The sequence below is a fragment of the Rhodnius prolixus genome, unplaced genomic scaffold (assembly GCF_049639745.1).
Source record: "Rhodnius prolixus isolate KJV_2025 unplaced genomic scaffold, Rpr scaffold_7, whole genome shotgun sequence".
In the NCBI taxonomy this organism is placed as follows: Eukaryota; Metazoa; Arthropoda; class Insecta; order Hemiptera; family Reduviidae; genus Rhodnius; species Rhodnius prolixus.
In genome coordinates this window covers 33,229,381-33,253,067 of record NW_027411582.1, presented here as the reverse complement: position 1 = coordinate 33,253,067, position 23,687 = coordinate 33,229,381, and the positions used below count along the sequence as shown (strand labels likewise).

The 23,687-nt window shown below is 33.3% G+C and overlaps 2 protein-coding genes and 1 long non-coding RNA gene across 9 annotated transcripts in view; 2 read left to right on the top strand and 1 right to left on the bottom strand.

Moving 5' to 3' along the window:
* Window positions 1-142: 142 nt before the first annotated feature.
* Window positions 143-6,586, top strand: LOC141447478 (doublesex- and mab-3-related transcription factor dmd-4-like). 2 transcript variants are annotated; one of them, XM_074115070.1, is made up of 8 exons: window positions 143-278; window positions 2,419-3,153; window positions 3,231-3,423; window positions 4,240-4,381; window positions 4,862-5,047; window positions 5,118-5,307; window positions 6,163-6,245; window positions 6,450-6,586. In XM_074115070.1, the coding sequence occupies exons 3-8, from the start codon at window positions 3,232-3,234 to the stop codon at window positions 6,506-6,508; spliced, it is 852 nt and encodes a 283-aa protein (XP_073971171.1). In that variant the 5' UTR covers window positions 143-278; window positions 2,419-3,153; window position 3,231; the 3' UTR covers window positions 6,509-6,586. The 2 variants fall into 2 exon arrangements, with proteins under 2 accessions (XP_073971171.1, XP_073971172.1); XM_074115071.1 differs by lacking the exons at window positions 143-278; window positions 6,450-6,586 and having other exon boundaries at window positions 1,591-3,153; window positions 6,163-6,410.
* Window positions 6,416-10,800, bottom strand: LOC141447483 (uncharacterized). 3 transcript variants are annotated; one of them, XR_012454365.1, is made up of 5 exons: window positions 10,435-10,657; window positions 10,172-10,342; window positions 7,190-7,559; window positions 6,676-7,106; window positions 6,416-6,550 (listed from the first exon to the last, which is right to left on the bottom strand). It is a non-coding gene; the product is annotated as an uncharacterized lncRNA (long non-coding RNA). The 3 variants fall into 3 exon arrangements; XR_012454366.1 differs by lacking the exon at window positions 10,435-10,657 and adding an exon at window positions 10,675-10,800 and having other exon boundaries at window positions 7,190-10,342; XR_012454364.1 differs by having other exon boundaries at window positions 7,190-10,342.
* LOC141447474 (alpha-amylase 1-like) overlaps window positions 6,742-23,687 on the top strand; it is a 24,505-nt gene continuing 7,559 nt past the window's right edge. The window contains exons 1-10 of one of the 4 annotated variants that reach the window (XM_074115062.1): window positions 6,742-6,869; window positions 17,589-17,734; window positions 17,810-17,981; window positions 18,744-18,859; window positions 19,328-19,458; window positions 20,069-20,191; window positions 21,197-21,309; window positions 21,396-21,612; window positions 22,478-22,593; window positions 22,673-22,828. In XM_074115062.1, the coding sequence (XP_073971163.1) occupies window positions 6,858-6,869; window positions 17,589-17,734; window positions 17,810-17,981; window positions 18,744-18,859; window positions 19,328-19,458; window positions 20,069-20,191; window positions 21,197-21,309; window positions 21,396-21,612; window positions 22,478-22,593; window positions 22,673-22,828 (1,302 nt within the window). In that variant the 5' untranslated portion in view covers window positions 6,742-6,857. Of the gene's footprint in view, window positions 6,870-11,917; window positions 12,051-13,032; window positions 15,419-15,490; window positions 16,408-17,588; window positions 17,735-17,809; window positions 17,982-18,743; window positions 18,860-19,327; window positions 19,459-20,068; window positions 20,192-21,196; window positions 21,310-21,395; window positions 21,613-22,477; window positions 22,594-22,672; window positions 22,829-23,687 lie in introns of those variants that run through there. The other 3 variants (XM_074115064.1, XM_074115061.1, XM_074115063.1) reach the window with 3 other exon arrangements.

The window sequence follows — 23,687 nt, the reverse complement described above, 5'->3', positions numbered from 1 at the left end:
TAAATCATCTGTAACTAATTATTGTTACCTTTTAATGTAAAGGTCTAACCTTAAATTTATTGAGCGGGAATATTTTTGCTTGGTGTTACTTTAAGAATAAGTTTAAAAATTTGTTTCATTCAAGTAACAGTAAATCTGTTTCTATTCTTAAGATATTATTTCAAACACTCTAAATTGCGTTTTTATGTTTACGTTTCTCGTCACATAATGAGTTATTTGCTAGTTAGGTTACACCTCAACGATCTAGCGGATTTTTTGGTTTACCCAAATTGATGAAGGTAATAATAGCAAAGATAAAAATAACGAAAATTATCTTGTACTTGAATTAGGCATGATAAAGACCATCCTATGGGCATGCAAGATCCACATTGTGACTAAGCTGTACCTCTATGGAAATCGCGCGCTCCGTCTAGTGCCTGGTGGGTTTGGTATTCTGTTATTACTACAACTATACCTGAGCTCCTGCTGATAACAATAACAGTACTCTCTTAGAAGTACGGGTGGCATGACTTACACCAGCTGGTCAGGGTAGAAAGAGCTTTGGAACGATGCCGGATTCTAGGGATACCAGTGAAGAGCCGGCGACTGTCGTTTTTGTACCGTTCAAGCCGAGTGCAAATGCAGCCCCTAATTTTTCAATTAAGATACATCATGCACTTGTGTCTTACATCCAGAATATATAGATAAATCACGATATTTAACAATAAAAAAAGAATTAATGTTAGTACTACCAGATTGATTGTGATTTGCAAAGTAAAAAAGTATATCGCGATTATTGAAGAGTTGAAAAAAGACACAGGACATTTGCTAATATCCTGTAACTTTTTTAGGTGACTTTGTTGCCTGGATTCTCCTTAAGAGGCACCTATTTGACTGCAAAGTTAGTCTTAGAACTCTGGAGAGGGATTCATGAGAAACACTTGATGGATGCATCTTCCCTGAAAAACCCAACTTTACGTTTAAGTTAAATGAGGACACTCAGCCTGGTATAGTCCAACCCATTACTAATAGCAATGCTTGGATCTGCCATTTACGTATGCGAGCAGAGGTTAGTGGGATAAACTTATCTGACGCATGCTGACCAAAGTAACAACCCCATTATTCTAATTGCTCCAAAGGTTTGAAATGCAGGATACTTCTCGGAACAACCGCTGAAACTTCAATGACTGCCTGAGTGACTTCCACATCAGCCTGTTTAGGTGTCCCAGGCTAAAAACCCCGTGCAGATTAGTACTTGCTACTTTGTGTATTTCACAATTACAAAGGAAATAGGTTGAAAAAGAGGGAGTTGTATCTACGAAGTTAAAAATAGAGTAAATAAAAGAGGAATTATTTAATAATTTATAATTTAATACGGCAATATGAAATACGGTCGCTAATACAGTTTCCAGAGAGAAATTAGATAATTAAGAGGAAAAAATACAGAAAAATGTTTGGATTGTTTTGGGAAAACATAACTAGAGAAGCCTAAAAGTGATGAATGGCCGTTCTGTGTGCAAAATGTCACTAGACAGAATGCTTACTAGTGTTTCAAAAAACATTTAAACAAGTAAATGTGAGCAGAATGGGTCCTAAGTAGTCGGATTAGCAAGCGAAGGATTACCTACCTGTCTGCGGCACTGGCAAGAAGAATATTTTTAAAAAAATTAGGCCAAAGATGCACAATATTAAATAAATAATTAACGAAAGAATTTAAATGACGTATTATTTATACATCAGGGAAGGTCAATCATCAGTTTGTATGACTTATCAAAAAAAAATACATACCTAACAAACAGGTTTCTCTCTCACTTTGTTTACAATACAGAGATAAACTTAGCAATAGATAAAGATAATTAACAAAGGTGGTTTGGATGACGAAATAATAATTATTATTAACATTCCACCAAGTAGAAAATGATGATTCCGCTTTTTTAAACAGAATGGTTCCTATTTGTTTCTTTTTAAATCATTATACATTTTTTGTCATATTTTAATCAGTATTATATTAGAAAGGAAATATCGGATCATCATTGCTATTTTATTACAGAAATTAAAATCGATAATTAGTACTGACCGTTAATAAAATAATAAATTGGGACGGGTGACGGGTATTGATTAAGTGGTAATGAGGCGTGCATTTGTAAGTGGTAGATCTTAGTTCGAATCGCGAGTGTAGCTACTTTTTATTTGTTAGAAAAAATGCTAAAAAAATTAAAGTGTGAGCTTCCGCACCCGTCTACGGCAAAGTAACAATGCTGAGCCTTCACCTGAAAAAATAGGCGACTACTTCACTTTTGGCGTCAGTAAATTGCTGTTTAGAAAGAAGGGAAGCTTTACACACAAACTTGTCCAAATTAAATTACATAACCGGTCCTACTTTTATTAATTTTTAAGAATATGTAAAATAATAAACATTTTTGGATGTCGTTTTTTTAGAAAATAGAATGTACACAAGTAAATCAGCTGACATCAGAGACGAGAGAGGAATCATTACCCAAAAGTAATATTTAATTTAATTATTGACCACCTCGAGGAAATGCTGTGGCCTAAGGACGTCGAATGGGTTGCCAGGAAGAGTAAAAGATGATTGAGGATGCGTGAGAAAGCGTAATGATATCAAAATTTTTGATGAATGGTATGTTGAGGTATTATGGATTGTTCTATTGGAAACATAATATGGGGTTATTTTGGATTTAGTTTATCAATTAATAAACTATCGACATACTTTACAAGAAAAACGATCGCATGATTTACTTCCTTTTTTTAATGAGAGAAAGTAAAAAAAATAGATTAAATATTAGCTTTTGCTAGTTTCCGCTTTTAATTTGTTTAATAGAACAAAAAAAAAAAAATATGTCGGCTTTGGTAAGGGGCATGATGTACTACAGACCTGCTACACTTCGTCTGGGAATGTGTACAGCATCCAATAGAAGATGAGATAGGCGTGGCTTCCACACAGCTTTGGCAACACCTACTTGAGATCTCCCCACAGGATAAAATCAACCCACAGCTCTAGTGATAAACTCGTCAAGGGGAGCTTTAAAGATGTACTCAAGTATACGCGTTAAGTGATTGATAAAACTGTTCAAAATCTTAGTGGGATTTCGTTTGTTTCCTCTTCATCAAAAAAAGAAACAAAACAGAATTTTTGAACTTCTGGATCTTACAACGGTAAGTTATCCTTTACAATTCCTTTCATAATGCCTTTTTTTTTATTTTTCAATAAACTCTCCTTCCTTTTTAAACAGAATGAAGCCTTCCACGTTTGTGGCAAGTAAAGAAGACACAGCCAGTGGCCAGCGAAGGCCAAAATGTGCCCGCTGTCGGAATCATGGTTATATTGCCTGGTTAAAAGGGCATAAGAAGGACTGTCCGTTTGGTAACTGTGATTGTCCGAAGTGTGGACTCATCGCGGAGCGACAGCGAGTCATGGCTAAACAGGTGACCACAAAAAGGAGATGAGAACTCTTGAATTTACTTTGAACTCTTAAAATTCCAACTCCCCCTAAAACTGTCCCTACTCTGTAATTAAAAAATTACATACTCAAATTACAAATTCAAACAAAAGTTTAGAGTTTAATTTGTAAATCAAGTCCAAAGTTGTAAAATTGTAGTGTATTAAAAACTAACAAACACTCAGAGATTGAAATACGTCTTCAAATTATCTAGTTTTGTCCAAAAACATATTCCAGACATTAGGTAGAAGCTAAAACGAATTCAACGTTGAACTGTTCACAATTTTACATTGATGAATTGAGCAGACCACTCAAACAAACTTAACTCTCCTCTCAAATTTATATAAAAAAAAGATGTCTTAGGGGAATTCAAAGCTTAAATTTACGCTAAAAGTCTTATGACTTGAATTTTAATTTTGAATGATCCCTGAATTTCCGATTTATTGTCGGAAGTAAGTTCTGCTAACTGGCAAATTTTCCACAATCTATTTTTTCTCAAGTTTTCCCACCTAGAGTTAGAACTCTACGCTCTACACCGCATTAAAATCTCAATTTAAAGAATGTATTTTTTAGATTTTGAGAGAACTATCCTCTACTCTTTTTCCCTTAACTCTTAAATAATATTTTTCAAAGCTTGTTTACTATTTACATTATAATTTTTTTTGAATTCGTACATCTCGCGGTAAAAAGCTGTAGATTATTTAAATGATTTTTTGAAAAATAAAAAAACCTTAGTAAATAAAGATAAACTTGGTTTTCTAGTTATATAATTTTATGTTCAATGTTACTTTGCTGAAATTAGGTAGCGCTGAAACGACAACAAGCTGCTGAAGATAGCCTAGCATTGGGTTTAAGCACTGCAGTCACTGGGAAAAAATTTAAGTACCTACCTCCAGGCCCTATTTTATCAGCGTTACGCTCAAATTCTGTTGAAGATAAAACAGGTAATTCTGCCGTTTATTGCTATAAAAACTGTTCAGTTACTTTAAGTAACTTTTACTTATGTATGAATACATTAAATCAAAAATATCCACTACTTATATTATTTGCAATTTCTTGAAATCGCACATTTAACCAAGAGTACTTAAAGCGTCAAACCTAATAACAATTCTTTTTAGAGAGAATGTCCACTGATTTCAGATAAGATGTTGCTAATCTGGCCTATATGTAACAATAGTTTTATTTTTAACGTGAAACTACGGCTTTTCATTGGAAACTACCGTTTTTCTTTCACAGCAATAATTTCTATAACAATTGCTCTTACTAGAGCTTTCTACATTTCTCTTTCATATTGCTGTATGATAATATCAGTAACATGTAACCTTCCTTGTACTTAGAAGAGGCAAAGTTTTGGTTAGATATTAAATTACGTTTTAAGTTTCCATTTTTTTTAATAACTATTATTAGATTTTATATAATTGTAGCAGAGAGCGTAGCAGGACCAGTTAGCGGAACTGAGGTGGATGAAAATCGAGCCAAAAGGAAAGCTAGTCTTGATCTTCTGATGAAACTTTGTCCAGATAGGAAGCGTTCAGTACTGGAATTGGTCTTCAGCAGATGTGATGAATCTTTGTTGAGCGCCATAGATAACTGCCTGGATACTATCAAGGGTAAAAACAATACATTAAGTGTCTTATTATTGGTTAGAACGGCTATAAAACTATTCTGTTTTTATCACAGACGGAATCAAGGAAGAAGACGAACCGATACGTCTTGTAGGAAGTTCAGCATTTTCACCGCCGGTAGCTCATCAAGCTTCTTCCAGAATTATACCACCGCCACCGCTTCCACCGCCGATCTTGCCTTCGGCACCACCATTTCCTCACTATTTTAAGTCATGTGTACCTTCACAGTTCTCTTCAGTACATTCGTTAGTATCAAAAATAGATTTTTTTTTTAGTGTAAAACTATAGATAACTAGACTTATGAGATCTTGTACATCCTTATAAAATCCTTCGTACTTGCTAACTCTCATGTATCATTTAGTTGATAAATGATGTCTGGATATGCTACGAAAACTTTCTTAAATATTGCTGAGTTCATTTTGTTCATGTATTTCTATTCTTGTTAACTGTTTACCGTGTATTGGGAAGCTAATTGACTACAGAGTCACAATTCCTTCTTTATTGGGAGGTGAAAGGTGTAACATCTTGATGATTTTAAAAGGTTTGATCCTTGAAAAATCTTAAATTTAATCTAGGTAGTCAAACCAGATGGTAGCCACTAATAGCATTGCAGGAGGTAACATATGTCTCCCATTGGAGTTTTCGCTTCTGAGGCTAGGTTTTGACCGTGAATTAAGGGTCAACCTAAAGTAATTTAAGTTTTTCCATAATTTTCTTTAACCTTTTTATGCCCACCTAAATACCTATCACTTATTTGGAGCCTTTTCTCAGGAAAATTGATCTTTTGGGGATTTTTCAAAGAAAAATAAGTTTATCCCAGAAATTTACAGCTCTTTAAAAGAGATTTAGCATTAAAGCCAATAGTTTTTCTCCCTTGATCCAGTCACAGGTTGAGTGGTACGTGGTTAACTCACGATGTTCTACCAACATGAGTTCTGGCTATCGCTACATCAGGTTTCCTACCAACTCATCAAGTTCGACCACTTTTTTTCCCATTGTAATTAAGCCTATAAATACTTTATAATTGAAATTGATAAATTATAAACTACATATATATTTAAATTATAGAAAACTAAAATTGTTTTATTATTTCGTTTCAGAAGTTGTCCGTTTTACGCTACGCCTAGTTTTGGTTTCAATTCAGTGGTTCTACCACCGCCTCATGACCTCCTCTGCGATCAATGTAATAAAAAAGATTGATCTCGTTATTATAAATCTTTATTAAAATTGTATTTATTTAATTTACTAGGTTGTACATATTGTAATAGTTAATAAAATATTATTAAACTATGTGTTTAATTATATTTTATGTTAATATTCATTTATTATTTAGAACATTTAAACAGAAGTAGTATTTTACTAATATTTTGTCATTTTTTTGTGAAAGTATTTCTTCACAAAGTAGGAAGGTATCAGAGCCAACGTCTAGCTGAAAGGACACTTTGAACCTAATATCTTGTAAAGAACAAGAATAGGCTTTACTCAGTCCTGCAAGGAATTATGTCAGTTAGATTCAGACGATAAAGCAACTGTAAGATATATTTTCGTTTATTTTTTCATGATTTCATTAAAAACAGAAATTATTCTAACGATACTTCTTGAACTTAGCATACCTGTTCCATTCCTTGTAAATCGGATCGGCTATTCACAGTCTACAGTAAAGCAGCTTTTGTGGCGTCAGGTCTAAGTGATTTTCTGATGCTATAGGACTCGAGTACAAGTGCTCAGATAGCAGTACTATTGGAGAACATAAAACAATTTCAAGAAGTGCTTTCTGAAACTTCAAAGCGGTAGGATGACTGGCAAGGTAATCATTGAAATTATGCAACGAATTGGCTCTCGTCAAATACGAAGACAGACGTTCTAAAGCTTCCTTTAGGCACTCCACTTACTTTACCGCTATTTCGTGATCGTAAAGTCAGAAGTAAAGTGTGCTCCATAATCCTAACATTCCTTGATGCGTAATCATTCTCTTAAATGGTGTAGTTATTGAAGCTTCGGAGAGCCCTCTTTGGATCCTTCAATCTCCAGAAACCCATACTTTCTGAAAATCAATTTAAAACAACTTAAGAACCACGAATCTATATGATCACTGATTGAGCTACTGCATTTCAAAAAATTGCTAACCTTATTGTTCACTGGCTAGGTTTCACTATTGTGGCTTTAGAGCTGATAAAGATTAATATTATTTAATTTTTTTCTTTATTCTATTTCTTCTTGGGCTGATCCATCGGCGTTAAATCATAGGACCAGCTTAGGTGAGTTTCGCTCAGAAATAGTATCTAATTCAAAATCTTTCAGCTCAGAGTTAGTCCTTTGAAGTTGATCTGATAATATGGAGACAGCTGGAAGCCTGTTTAGTCAACTCTATTGTAGACAGCACTTCCCGTTCTTAAGGAAGGTTCTTCATCTTGATTAGATCTTCAACATCAGCAGTAATTAGCAGCGAGTCAAAGACCAAGCTATTCCTCATTTCCCGAATGACCTGGAACACTGACTAGAAAATACTTCCTCCAATTTTCTGGTTCATTCCAGCTCAAATTCGAGGTGAAGAAACATGTTTAGCGCCTTCAGCGCAGCTTAACTTTACGAGCAGGTACAAATCACTTTTAAAGTTGAATGACTATCCTATCGTTAGAAATTTAATGAATAACAGCCCAGCTTCTTAGCTTGGAAGACAGTTTTTCATCCACCGCCATTACCATGTGCACTCCAATTTCAAAATATACTACGGCTCAAGATCAAGGAAAACATCGAAATTTTTAATAAGATTAAATATGACAAGCTAAAAGTAAATTAACCTAAGACTTACAGTTCTGTCAAATTTAATTTCCTACCAAAAAACTTCTCTGATATCCATTATCAGAAAGTAATAATACTGCGATTTTCCGAATGTGAGTAAATAATACTACCTGACCTTTCTAGAGTTTGAAGGAAGTTATTTTTCCTAAGCCCAAACATGTGTAATGAACCTTTGCATTAAAAATTAATTAGTATTCATTCAGCATCAACTACAAAAGTTCTCAGCCCCCGCTCTGACTGATGTGCCATTAATGAGAATAAAGTGGAAAATTTATATTGAGCTGCCAGAAGGAAAATTACCGAAAGATTATCCTAACCGGCGTTATTAATATTGGAGTTCCAGCAATGCTCGTATCTTCACCAAATTCTGTAATGACAGCAAAACTATAGAATACATGAGTATTCTATGAAGAGGGGTACACTTCAAAAATGAAGTTTAAGGTTGCATCTGCAATTTCCTGAGAAAACACAAATGAAGCGATAGATAAATGTTCAATTGGATAAATAGTCTACGAAGCAAAAAGAAAATCCTTGTCGCCATTTTTGAAAAAGGAAGCACTTCCAGTTTTGATGGGTTTCGGATAGCCATTATTATCGGACAATATTTTAATTCCTACTCTTTGCTCCTCAAATAATGGTTTCCGGAGAAAACTCAATTTGACAAGCTCGCAATTCTATCTCTTTTGAGAGTAAGAAAAAGAAAATCCGGTTCTTCTTGCAACTATCATTTAAAATCCTAAGTTAAATGGACTATATTTTAAACTGAAATACCAATGTTAAAGGAAACCTTCCAGAACTACATCAAAAACAATTTTTTATAGAAACAAAAGTTATAGATTTATGTCTAAGTACATGCTGTCTATTAACTAGAAAATCTTATTTGCAATTTCCAGTGAAGGGCTTCTTCCAGTATAAGAATTTTCTTTAAATTCAGAATTATTATTAGCCACTAGCCTAAACTTGTTATGGCAATACTCCAAGGCCGGTCATTCGGTCGAACGTAGGGACCTCTTGATGAGCCACACTACATCGCATAAGCGGCATATCAATGGATATTTTGGGCGGATTTGACAGAAAGAAGAAGTAATTGCACTATAGGTATTGCATATTCCCTGTTAAGGGAGTGTATGGCAGAGCATTCGGACTTTGAAGAGGAAAAACAAGTACCTCCAAGCTTTTCCAGCAGTCCCTCTTCAAATAGCAGGTCAAGTGGGGTTCTCCAACAGATTTCCTAGGGTAGCGGTAGGATAGTGGTTGGCCAACTACCATAGGATCTTATCTAATATCCTATTTTAAGATTAGAGAATTATGTTTAGAATGCACACAACGAATGGATTCATATTTCTATACAGATGTAGGAGAGTAAGCAAATTATTCCTGTACTCGAGCTAGAATTCCCTAAATATGAAGTAGTCTAAGCAAAAATTAATTTATCTATAGTGAATAGTAGAAAATTGTACTTTTTTTACATTTTTAAGGAGAGTTTCAACCCCGAAAAACTACCCTGGTGCACTTATAGAACATTTTGGTTAATAAAAAGTTGATATATTTATATCTGGTTGGAGTAGTAAATAGAGGAAGTACAAACTAAGGAAGTAACTTGACGTGTTCCAAACTGATATAAATAAGAAGTACGAAGGAGGTAATGGGGTGGAGTGATAGAAATGCAAGGAAAGTTAGTGGGTGGTAAAGACTAGACTAGAGACCGCAATAGGAAACCCTAGTAAAAATTAGGTACATGAAACATCTGTGTATGTTTGTCTAACTAATACATGCCGTATCCTATTACACATGAATGTGACAAGCCAACTCTTGCTTCACCACCAGCAAACAATCTTTGTTTTTTAAATAAGCTGGGCCTAAACATTACAGCCTTGTCAAACTTCAAACATACACCGACCGATATAGAATGTACTAAAAGTGTTCTGATAATTATTGTTGCCAAGCTGCCTTATTTTGTTTTCGTCTTTTTTTAATATACATTATGACGGGGAAAAATCTAGTGCTTTCGTCCCTCCAAACATAAAAGGGAACTGAGAAAGTCTATTTTATCAACTTGCGATTTGAATTTTTTTGTACATTTTCTTGCTACATAAGGAAGTAATGCGATCGTTTCAATATCGCCAGAAATCTCTCTTTTGAGATCCCCTGAGCCCCCCAAAAATGGTTTTCACCAAACTGTCTGGGTGTGGATAAGATCACAAACAAAAAAGCAAAAACGAAAGATATTACAAAGAACTTGCCTGTAAATTATGAATTTTAATAATTTTTGTAAGATTAGATAAAATAATACAGTAATATCCTTACGGGTTTCTCCGGGTACAGCCTTCCTTCTCCAACTTAGGCCATTCATCAACGCACGATAAGTGAGAAAAAATATCATTTCTCATCTTTATCCCCATCGTACAAGAGATTTCGCCCCATTGCGTAAAGGCAACTTCATGGTAAATCGTGGAAAGGGCTGGCGAATTTCAGCATCTTTTATGTAAAATGGAAATTACAATTAATATTTGCCTTTTAAGGGAGTAATAGAAAATTAAATCACTGTACTTATTTAAAAGTTCATTAACTTAATTAATTTTTATAGTTGAGAAATTAATTCAAATCAAAGCTGGCCACTAAAGCTAGGATATAACATTAGGATGTTATGTGGTAGGTGGATGCCCTTAGACCGAGAAAAGATTTTCTCTTTCTCTTTGTGTGTGAATAAAACAAAGTTTAACAAAGACGTGTCATGGCGAGTAATGTTTAAACTGCACACATATAAAACAAACCGTTAACCATATTAAAGAGAAAATAAGAAACCTTACTAAGTCTGTTAGTTTGGATGAGGATAGCCTAAGGCGAGGTAACTCCCAGGAGTATGTATAGATAGTATAGCTAGCAAGATAAACAAAACAGAAATGGTTGTACGGTGCTTCTCACTTTTATTTCATTTACTCTCTGACAACTCAGATGAATACAAACTGAATGTAAATAATCGAATATTGCAGTTCTCTACTTCACCACCACTAAGCACTGGTTAGTTTATTTTACACTGTGCACAACACAGAAATAATATTTACCCTAATCTTTCTTTCGCCATGTGACATCCTAATAATTCTAAACTTATATATATCTCCTTAAATAAATTTGTCTACGTTGTCTTGCTAAGTTCTCTTTCTGTTACATTATATAAAGTAAAGAATTCGTGCGTGAGATTGAGTAGGTTCGAACAGGATTCTGAGCAATAATGGAACGAACTTGATCTGATTCACAGATGTAAGTAGCATTCAAGGCGCAGCTTGAAAGAAAAAAAATAATCCAAGAGTGCCACTGCGGAGGGCAGATCTCTATCATTTATAGAAAATTGCTCAATAAACGAAAGGTTAATCAAAGAGATTTATGATTGAAGTGACCGTTCTCACCACCACCAAAATTCTTCCTTCATTTTCGTGACGGTTGAAGTGTGACGCCAAGTTTTAGTGGGACTGGGTGTTAAGAGTTGAGTTTCTAGTTTTATATACCTACTACAAATGTTCGAGAGGCATCTTGATGGTCGTTAGGCAACTAGAACTCAGCGATCCCACTGACTCTGGCGAAGTTCCACGGGATACCCTCCATACTATATCCACGTTCTGCCTTGTTTGTTTTGAGCGAAAGGGTTCTTGTTTAAGAATATCATAGGACATACAAGGATACCCACTAGCCTCTGTGGACAGGTGTGTCTGTAACGAGAGAACACTGACTTAAGACCGGAAGAGCATTAGAAAAGCATGGTTGTCAGCACCTCAGATACTTACATTAAAAAAAATTAAGTAATTTTTTTGTTAACTAATCCCAAAATTTTGACCAGAATATTACATCTTCAAAAAAATGTGTTGATGTGAATTTTTATATTTGTAACTCTAATTATTTTTTATCTTGACAGCCAACATAAACAGGAAAAAAAAGATAGAAATCCGATAGATGACCTACATGTGATTAAGTTAGAATTTAACATGCAACCTTCGTGCACGTCATTCTGAATTTGAAAGAAAGATAGCTGGCACAGATGTAAATCTTTTGCGAGGGAGAAAAGTGATGTTTCTCTTGCCAGGGTATTTAAAGGAAGAGGTTACAACATAAACAAAAATCCATTAACCAAGTTATGTTGTTGTTATGTGGTGTTAGTGTAGCGAGAGGGCCAAGTCAACACCACTAATCTGTATGTATATTTACTTCTTCGTTCTAAATTTATCAACCCATGTTTTAATATTAGGCAGAGAAGAGATTATTAACAGAATTAGCTAATTATTAACCCTAAATTACTTGAACAACTAATTTAAATTTTGATAACTCAAAAGTATTTGCGAGCTCAGGTCGCTCATTGAACTTTCCATGCTCGTCTATCTCGATTCTGCTCTATCCAATATTGCTACACTGGTCTAGCTTCCTCCAAACGAGTTGCTGTGATGTTTATTAACTCGCAAAAGTGAATTATCCAGGTTACAATGATCGGTAAGCTGTATGCAGAGTGCACCACTCCCTGAACGAGTCAGTTTATATTGAAAAGATCCGTCCTAGCTTTTAAAGAATAAACTAAAGAAAGGGTTGAAAATAGATATAAGTATTTATAATGGTTCATCTGTGATATTCTTCCATTTAATCTGTGATACGTGAAATTCTACTTTCCTCTAGAGTCTAGAGGACTTTCTAACATTAAAAAAACTATATATTTAGTATGCTAACTGCTTATCTACTAAATGTGTAAATGTGCTCATTCATTTCTCTGACGATTTGTCCGAATTATCGTTTGTGTAAGGGTATCCAGGGTCGTGGTTTTCTTATCCTAATCTGCTGACTTCTCGATACCTGGAGCCCTGAGCTCCCATCTCTGAGGGTCAAGCCCCAGTATCCATGCAGAGGTTTTCTCTATCATCTTTTACTAAGATGTAAGATTCGTACGGGAAATTGGAGGTGAAGAAACATGTTTAGCGCCTTCAGCGCAGCCTAACTTTACGAGCAGGTACAAATCACTTTTAAAGTTGAATGCCTATCCGGTCGTTCGAAATTCCAGTTATGGAATTAGATAACTGGAATTAGTTGGACTCGATACAGCTGTGTGACTTCCCGTTTTGACAAGTGATATAAACCTTTTCTTTTGTCAGTTTATTTATGGCAATGATTGGTGTAGAAAGTTATTTAGAGAATTTCATCCTAGATTTTTTCTTCAAATTCAGGGTAACATCAATGTATGTATTTCCCGTGTAAACTCAATTTCGAAAATTTGGGCACTCAAAGAGCTACACTTCCTTTAACAAGCTATAAAAGAATGTACAAAATCCAAGTAGTAATAATAATTACAATTGGAAATTAATTTTACAGTATCAACTTGTAGTTTTCCCTAAATGTCAAGTTAATTCGTTGGCTATACCACAAGTTGATGTATTGAAAGGGAAGTATTGATTGGATGGAATGAAGGAGGAAGGTTATTTTTTTGTTGTAGTCATCGGTTACATGATCAGGCTAGGATGGATATGTTAAGGTCTTTCCTCTCTCACTCTCTCTGTACATATAGTTTGTATAGTGACTTGAGTCGACCGGAGATAATTGAATGAAGAAGGGGTAACTGTTTGTCAGGGCTAATGATACGGAACCAATCTCTGTCTACTCTCTTCTAACACATCATCCTCAGCATCTCTCTTTCCATGTCCAGTACTATTACCTCCTACTTTTCAATCCTTTCAAGACAAATCTGCCCCTCTCATTCATTCACTCTAATAAATCAGTTATCTGTCAAAATTATTGTTTGCTCTGAAATAAAGACAGAATGTCCGTGTAAACAAATGGTGTAATAAAAGATCTGCTACTAATAGCGATCTAATATACTCATAGAACTTTCTTTCTGTGAATCAGATTTCATGTTTAAGAATATGAAAAAATCAATTTTACAGAAAGCTTAAACCGGACCTTATAAAATCAGTTTTTCTCCTCAGTCTCTTACGACGATGGATTTTTAAGGAATTACTTTTTTACCTGCAATATGCCGTAGATGTTTCTGGAAGATTCTCGAAAATGGAACAAAAAATAAAAGAAAGAAACGAGGAAATGAGAATAGATCCTTCGAAAATATTTAGTTATGTTTAAAAAAACAACTTTTGCGGGCAATCAAGTGTTTTTTAGCAGAAGTTGTGTTCTAAATGATTAATGAGTAGAGAATATTAAGGGAAGAATTTATTAAATGGACCCTCAATATTAAATCTTAGACCTGAAAACATTTCGTCAGTCAAGCTTCTCATTGAATAACCTAGATCACTTTGTTTGGCACACATTTCTGTTATCTGCTTTACCGCCTTGTGATGCCCCATCCCACATAATTGCTACTAGCAGAATGCAAAGAGACCTTATCAGAAATTGTTCCTTAACAGTCCTTAGTTTAAGTATTCCCCACAATTCTTCATCTTGTAGAAAAGAAGGTAAAGAAAACCTTCTCTACCACATTTGGGGAAGATTTTTGTGGTAAGAAAGGAATTCATGCCGAGCAATATCCCTAATTACTGCTCCCTTCTCCTCCAGCACTTCTTTTACGTAGTCATACAACTCTTGGATGGAATGATAAATTGCATCAATAACGGAGCCTTTCCTGGGGAAGTTATTTGATTCCCCCAGTAAGCTTTGTTATAAAGTGAAAGAGGATATACACTTGAGGGAGGGAGGTGGTGTTTAGGCTTTAGGGAAATGTTTATCCCAACCTGGCGATTCATCCTCTTTTTGCAGCTACCACAGAGGCTTCTTGGGAAAAAATTATGGGTTGTTCAGAAAATTAGGGGATCATCCGAAGCAATAGTTATCCCAATCTGTCGGCTCTTCGATCTCTGGAATTATCTTAAAGAGCCTGGCTGGTAATTAGGGTTGAAGAGGCCCTCTACGTAACAATCCCAACTTCCTTATTTGAGGTGCCATTTTCGGAATATCTGGCAAGATTGTTGCGAGAACTACAGTCACATTTGGAAGTGATTATACCTGACTACAGGTTTCTAGAACTTCCCCTCGATTTTGGGGAGTCATCATACCCCAACATAAAAAAACTAATTGTAATTAACTTATTGTAACAATGGAAGCATGATGTATATGTTGCGAAAGAAGACTTAAAAACCAGGAAATATTAAACAAGTATTTATTTTTAAAGGTAAATAAATAAATAATGATAAATAATCACTTCACAGTAAGAAAAAAGAGAGAGAGAAAAAAGAAATGAATAAGTACATAGATATTTCAAGTATATATATTTTATTATTTATCAAAGAACAGCGGATTTTAAAGACAGCTCATATTCAAGCGAGATATAGTTGTGAATTATTGACGGTGTAAACGTCAGTAGTTGAAATCATCAGGCTAAAAAAGGAGTATTCCCCAAGAATGGTTATTTACAAGCTCTGCCTAATGTTTTATCTATTTTGTTTTGTTTTAATTTCAATAAAAAATGTCATCTGTCAAGATAATATAATAGTTCATCTGTTCGAGTGGAAATTCAATGATATTGCCAGAGAATGTAGAGAATTTTTAGGACCTTATGGATATCATGGTGTTCAGGTAAATAATTTTGTATAGAATTTTGTTGATACTGTACTCTATTGTTAAAATTAATGTCGTTGAGTTAATGGACGTAGCTTTGGTGGTGAGAAAATTCATATTAACTTGCACTCATCTTTGTGTAGTACTCTCTTTTCCAAATTTTAGTTTCCTACAATCCGAACAAGCTAGGCATTTAAGGCCTAGCTTCTTTAAAAACCTTCTGTACCAATAAGTACTTGGAGGAATTTTATATCTTCTCCAAATCTTAGATGTCTAGAAATGCCTCAGACCAGAACTAGCCCTCCTTCATCCACACTCATATAGTTTGTGTCAGTTAAAGTTAAGTTAAAAGTAAGTAAGTAAAGGTAAGTTAAAAACCCAGGTTAAAGTTAAGCCAGTAACTAAGTGTTTTATTGTATTGCATCACTTTTTTACATCTTTTGATCGAATTTTCAATCAGCGTGCTTGAAATAATAAATAACATATGTATTTCCTTATTGTAGCGCCCTTTTAGGTAACTAGTACTATAGTACTACTATTGAATTTAAACTTTTCACGATTTTCCGTATGTGGCGAACCATAATCTTCACAGTTCACTTTATAAACCACTTCTTCTTGTATCAAGTACTCAACTTACTTGGAGCTTTATTTCTGATGAAAAAATCTATACGATTTCAATCCTTCCTGTTACGATTGTAAAGATTAAGGATAGAATTGGTTTTTTTATTGTATAGGAGTTTCCCTCCTTACAATAATGGTTATATCAATTAGTGCTACTACTGTTCTGAAGAAGAAGGTTACGTGTAAGGTATTCATAGACTCCGGCTATGATGAAATTTATGTGCAACAGTAATTCCTTTACACTTTTTGAAAGCAGTTTCTATAGCGACTTTTGAAGTTATTGTGAATTTAAATTCAGAATGTATAACTACGGAAATTAAAGAAGTGAAGAGCATTTCAAAACTGGCGCTAACAATGTACCTAATAAAAACTGAAGTGACTTCAAGGTAACCCTACCTTTTATTAAAAAAAAATGAGTAGTTCGCTGTTATTTTGTACTCTTTAATAACCAGTTTATTTTCATTTATATTTGTTTATCGTAAACATATTTATTATTATTTATACGTATTATTTTTTTGTTTTTGTAAATCGTTAAAATTTTTTGTAAATGATTAATAGTGATAAACAATGATATAATGAGTGAATAACAATCTCATTGCGCTAGATTTGTTTTCCCTCTCATAAAAAACAAATAGCTAATTTTATCTCACTAACGTACGTTAATAGTGATGTACCCCATCAAGAAATTTATCATTCTATCTATTTCTAATTTTTGTTCTTCTAAGTTTTTCTTTTTTACTCAAAATTGATAGGTAATTCTTATTCTCGATGCGCTTACAATGAAATTATTAAAATAGTTTTCTGATAACCTTGATTTTTATCCCATGTCATTTAATTAAGTAGCTATACACTGACAAATTACATCTGGTTTATAATTGCTGGGATTACAAAGTGGTTTATTAACACGGTACTATTAATTTGCGCCAATACGAGAAACAAGTTTGCGGTAGATGTTGCTCCAGCAAGCCTACATTATATGAATTATCAGAAGAAATTAATCATTATAAGAATTATCTTCTAAACAGAACGCAGAATTCGCATGTCAAACTAAGTTACATCAACTAATTAGCATTATTATTTGAGGAACACAATTTATAAGAATAGTAGTACTAATTTTAATAGCAAGTTGTAGAACATGGGTTTGAATTCAGATGCTTGCCATAGATTTTTCTCTTCAAAGGAGTCTTTTACAGCTCACTGACAGACGACAGACAATGTTTTATATATTAACAGGAGAATACATTAACAGGAAGCCTTTATTGCTCTGAAAATTCCCGAAAGAACTAAATAAGGCTATTATTTTCTCCTAGTTGAGATGTGAGGTTCTCAAAATCCCAATTTTCGGGCTTCTTCCTTTCGTCGCCAGTGCCCAAGACGTAACCGCTCTTTTGGACATTTCCCCCCTTTGAAGGCTGGCAAACAGCTTAAGCCGGGCTAGCTCAGAGCAACAACAGTTCACAATATTTCATAAGAGTTCTCTCTAACGTTATAAAATTCAAAGATTTTTCATTACATTCGGATTTTGTTGGTAAATAAATAAAATGTTGATTTATTTACTGTTATTCAGGTATCTCCCGTTAATGAATACGCAATTTCGGAAGGAAGACCTTGGTCTGAGAGATATCAACCATTTTCTTATAAAATTATATCCAGATCGGGAAATGTGGAGGAGTTTTTTGCTATGGTTCAAGCATGCAATAAGGCAAATGTCACGTAAGTATACTTTTGTAGCGTACATTAGTTAAAATTAGTCATCTCCAAAATTTATTTATGAAATATATATTTCAGAGTTTACGTAGATGTTGTATTTAATCATATGAGTGCCACGCTTTCACCTGGAGCTAAAGGAATTGGTGGTAGTACGGCGGATACTAAAAATAAATATTATCCAGCTGTACCGTACGCTTATAAGAACTTTCATAAGACTTGCGAGATCCTAAGTTATCAGGATGCCCAACAGGTGAGAAAATTAGTTTAGTTTTGGAAATTTCAAAGATCGTAATACTTCGAGCTTTTTGGCTATAACTACTTTTTACTATAACGGTTTTGGATAAAACCGTTGAAAAATGGATCTCATTTATTAACCTTTTTGTTTGCTTTAATTCAAATAGTCAGATTTTCCACGTAGGTGCGCATTCTGGAAGGTTTTCCAAATTATCATTATGTTTTCTCAATCCATAATTTCCAATAAAAGATAAAACTGAAAAATAAAGCAGTGGCTTAATCAGTATCTTGCTCTTGCTTCACAAAACTTGCTGTATTAACGTTATATTTATTTTGATCTTTTTACTTTTCCATGCTTAGTGGTTTTTGAGAACAGTTAATTCTTTGTTTTGATGTAGAAGCCTATCGAATATGATGAGGTTAGTTTTATAAGAAAGAGGATTCACTTTTTTACCTGGGTTAGTGTGTAAAACACGACCACTACGCACTGGACACTACTGTTTGGCTTATTAAGGGTATCACTGCTCAACCAGCGCATGAATGCGCTTTATTGCCACACCAGTATTAATTATGTTATTAATTTATTAATTTCGTCCAAATTAATGTAGTATTTGTAGGATATAATCAATCGCATGCTGTTCCTGACTTGAAGAGCCCTCTAGCATTACCTTACTGTTGATTATATATTCTCTATTCACCTACGTTAATGTTTGGTGGCTTGGCAAAATCTATTATAAAAGATGTGATTGTTTCAAGCAATTTTTTTTTTCTCGTTAAGGTTCGTAACTGTGAACTTGATGGACTCCATGATTTAGACCATTCTCAGCTTTATGTAAGGAAGAAAGTAATTAATTATTTAAATACATTGCTGAAACTAGGAGTTGGAGGCTTTAGGTAAATATCTTGTGTCTCTCTTTTTTTTAATTTGATATTGTGTTGTAACCTTTAAAACTAGCATTAGCGTTTGTCTAGAGTTGCTATAAAAAACTGTTTCTAGTTTTTAGTAGAAATATTGATACAATTTGAGAGAATCGATTGTTAAATAAACAATTTCTTTATAATCTTTTGTAAATGTCGCTTGCAATTAAATATTTATGATCGGACTGCATAGACTGTTTTTTTAGTTAGGTGCTCTATTTATAAACTTCATAGTTCTAGGGCACACAGCTATTTTTGAAAATATATTTGAAGTAGTAATGAGAAGATTTTTCGGCAATGGCCTAATTAATTTTTTTTTGTGCCGACTAAAACCTCATTATTTTTAAAATACTTTTCCAGAATTCTAGAATTTGAATTTTTTTATTATTCTTTATTTGCAATATCTATCTTCTAAAGTTTAAGCCATTTTTTTACTTTTATTAGGGTTGATGCAGCGAAACATATGTGGCCAGCCCAACTAAAGGAAATATATGATCAACTGGATGATTTAAGCACTGATGCTGGATTTTCAGCTGGAAGTAGGCCTTTTATTTATCAAGAAGTAATTGATTATGGTATGATTTGAATAATTAATAATTTACAATTATGTATATAAATAATGTTAGCTATTATACAACATACGATAGGCTAACATGATTGAGTATAACTGTTAGTACGTGATTTGACCTTAAAGAATGTTATAATCGTTTGTTGGGTAAGTTCAAGCAGGTATGCAGGTATGATAAGTTCTGAGTTGAGAAATGTACGTCTTGGCGAGCGAAAAAAGTTGTTTTGCCCTTAATTATCTTCTTATAAGGACTCTGATGATGGAATTATATAATTGCTCTAGGAATAAATATATGGTTTCAAATCTTTCTTTTAAATCCGTACCGTTGACCAGTTTTCCAGCTAATTTTACGTTTAGTTTCAAATATTTTCCCATTAATAAAGCTTTTCTAATGCATTGAATTTGAAAATTATCAAATGACTCTCAACTGAATAATATTTTTCATTGATAAATAAGTTTGCTTTTTTTACAATTCCGCACTGCTTTATATTTTTAAAATTTATTATTAAAATTGTTATTTTTGATGCTTAACTTCTATGAAGTGTTAAACAGTTATCTAATAAATTAAACTAATAGATAGTACACAATGTAATTGGCACCTTCTTTCAATTATTTAGGTGGAGAAGCTATAAAAGCTACAGAATATACTGACTTTGGACATGTCACGGAATTCAGATATGGCATAGAGTTGAGCAGAGCCTTCCGGGGTAAAAATCTACTAAAATGGCTGAGGAGTTTTGGTAAGCTTATTAATTATTTACTAGTTTAGTTTTTTTGATGAGTCTTGCAAAATAGAATGTCTCTTCGGCAGTGTTGGTTCCAAAAAAAAAAAAAAAAGTGAGCAACATCTTTAATGGTAATGAATGTCCTGCTTACGTCTGCAAAGTTAATATTTTTGAAACAAAGATGTAGAATTGTGTTCTTTTTTATTTTTTTTTTTAAAGAAAAAACGTGTTTCATTTGGTTTGCATTTACCGTTATTTATTTATTTACACGTTGTTTAAATAAATTTCACGTTATTCACTTTAAAAACAGCAAACTTGGTCTAAACGTTTTGTCTTACATTCAAAAAGGAAGCAACCTCTAACAATAATAATTAACAGATTTGTGGCCCATGCCGAAGTAACAGGGGAAAAAAAAATACCAGAATAGTATTAAATGGAAAACGTTGTCTATTTCGACCGCACCATCATGCGATCCTGAATATTAAACGAACTAATCTAATTTACTTTTGCTAATTAATTCCCCTTATAGGCTCCTTTTAAAGGCAAAAGGTTATTCCCTTTTCTTGGTAATTCTATCCATCCAGAAAATAAAAATGTAATAGGTTAGTTATCTAAATTTATATTTCGTTAAAACTTTAAAATTTTGTTTTTTCTTTAATGTGTTGAAATTCATATCTTCAAATTTCAGACATGATTTTATTTATTACGGAACATCTTTTTATTTTTATTTAATTTTTTCTCCAATTGCTTCTTTTGCTTAATTTTATTTCCCTCATTCTTACTCCCTTTAACCTCCTGTTCCGTGTACTACGGTATTTCTTGAAGTATGGAACTTGGTTGTTTTTTTCTATCTCTCTACAATAAGTATAAACGTATTTTTGTATGTAATTCTTGTGTAAGATCATTAATCTTTCTTTCTAGATTGTAAACTTTATTAATATTAAAAAATTAATATTATTATTTTACTTTACGCAATGGCTATACATTTAAAATTATATATTAATTTTTTACATGATTAAGGTCCTGATTGGAATTTAATGCCGAGTAAGTCTGCCCTCGTATTCATTGATAATCATGACACACAAAGATCTGGAGGTGATTTCCTAACTTATAAAGATAGCAGGAAGTACAAGGTTATATTAAATAATATTTTTATTTTATAATTATATCATGTTTTAATGTTCAGCAGTCTCAAGGTTTTTTTTATTTATTTATTCAGATGGCAGTTGGATTTATGCTTAGCTGGCCATATGGCACAAAACGTGTAATGTCCAGCTTTGATTTTTCTAGTAGAGACCAAGGACCACCTCATAATCCAGACATGACCATCAAAGATGTGACCATAAATCCAGATATGACTTGTAATAATGGTTGGATATGTGAACATAGATGGAGGCAAATTTATAACATGGTTGGATTTTCCAACATTGTAAAAGGTAGAAAATCTATTTTCGCACAGTTTTATGATGTTTAAAATGTGAATGTGAATAACAAGTAGTTCATTAGTTCTTTGTTCAATCCTAGAATAATTTGTATGCACAACTGACTCCTTTTTTTTGTTACTAAAAATTAGCTTAAATAATCAGGAATCTTATTTATTGGAAATGTACACTTCTATTACTAGTGTTGGATATCATGCTCCTCTCCCACTTCTCCTTTCCCGGATGTTTTTTTGAGGATTACTGACTTCTTTTACACACCTCTCAGCAAGATGGAGAGGTAGTAAACGGAGGCACCACTAGGAGGTGGTGATTGCATTTTGCCCCCAAGGCAGCGATTGATAAACTTACATCAATTTTTATGGACAAAAAAAAAATCTTTAAAGGTGAACTATAGGTCGAAAAAGATCTGCTTTAGAGTCTTATAAATTCTAAATTACTTGAATTTAAATTATTATATCCTGGCCTTTCTTTTTGAATCTTTATCACCAAATCAATCGCCAATAATTTCTTGCATTTCTTATGAATCAGGTCTTTTCATTGTCAGGTTATATCCCGTTGCTTTTATTTCGACTTTTATCTTAAATTCAGTCTTCAAAATTGTTAAAACAAAAGTGCTTTCTAAAATGACTTATGTTGTCACCTATTTTCACATCTTTATTACTGTAATGGGGAAAAAAATTACCCTGTATAAATTATTCTTTACACTAAGTGTTTTGACTTATTTGTTGATTTTTTTATTACTTTATGTTTTGAACTCTTACTTTGTTGGATGTAGGTTTTTTGATAATTCGTTTCCTGCTTGATAAATACAATTATGATTTTAAATTAATAATATTCATTGTTTTCATTTTACTTTTAGGAACGTTTGTTGAGAACTTTTGGGATAATGGAAGCAATCAAATTGCTTATTGTAGAGGAAACAAAGGATTTATAGCAATCAACGGTAATAATTATGATTTAAATCAAACATTAATGGTAGGTTTTTTTATTTATAAATACTCGCTTCTTTGCCACAAATTGAAAAATTTAATCTTTGTTTACTTCCCTCTTTTAGACCTGCTTACCAGCCGGATTGTATTGTGATATCATCTCAGGGCTTAAGCGTGAACATAAATGTACTGGGAAATCGGTTGAAGTTGACGACAATGGAAAAGCTCAAATTCACCTGTCTACTCATGATGAAGATGGAATTCTTGCGATACATATCCAAGTAAACTCTTTTGCTTACTTAAGTAGTAGCATTTTTCAAAGTAGCATGGTTTTAAAATTAGGCGATAAAATGCTTTCAAGATTTCTTGAAATGGCTACTGAAAGTTTTATAAACTTTGTTCACTTTAATTAAATCTACAATTTTTATTTAAATGGGATCCTCTAAAATGTCATCTCTAAAAGTTTTAGCTCATTACCATATACGAACTTACTCACACATACATGTTGTATTCTTTACCTACTATTTGTAAACGAACCTTGTCACAATAGATCTTTTAGGTCGTAGTTATTTTGTCTTTTCACATTGCAGTTGTGTTAACGCTTACAGACTTTCATCTTCTTTCATAAGATGCCAAGATTTTTTGACATAGACCGATATAGGTCTCCATTTTATTAAGTTAAAAACTTGTCTGTCTTGATATTCTTTCCAAGCGCTTTATTGAAATTTGCAGAATTCTTGGTGCATCTCTATTCTGGCACCAATGACATATTACACACCAACCATTCAAGTATTAAAACTTTGTTTATATTCTGTAAGCTACGAGTAAATAGTACTCTGACAAGACTCTAGGCACCTTCGACCTCAGATGTTGACTCGTCACAATTGTAAAGAAATAAGAAAATAAACTTAAGTTTCAATGTAAAAAATATTCGAGTTATTACATTGTTTTAGAGAAATTACGCAGAAAAAGACAGTTTTATAAACGTGAACATTTTCGTTTAGTATTGTTCGTTTTATCCAAAGTAACAGCATACTTGCCTTATTTCTAACAGGTTTCGAATTTACATATGTGATCAAAGGTTGGTTCTTTGTGATTGAATGGAGAGATTTTTGACATTCCATTTACAAAGCTACTCAA

Bases quoted from the DNA above. Each gene is read 5' to 3' on its own strand.
- LOC141447478 (XM_074115070.1), top strand. From the start codon at position 3,232: ATGAAGCCTTCCACGTTTGTGGCAAGTAAAGAAGACACAGCCAGTGGC. The intron at 3,424-4,239 runs GTGACCACAAAA...TGCTGAAATTAG, and splicing joins AGCGAGTCATGGCTAAACAG to GTAGCGCTGAAACGACAACA. The intron at 4,382-4,861 runs GTAATTCTGCCG...ATATAATTGTAG, and splicing joins TTCTGTTGAAGATAAAACAG to CAGAGAGCGTAGCAGGACCA.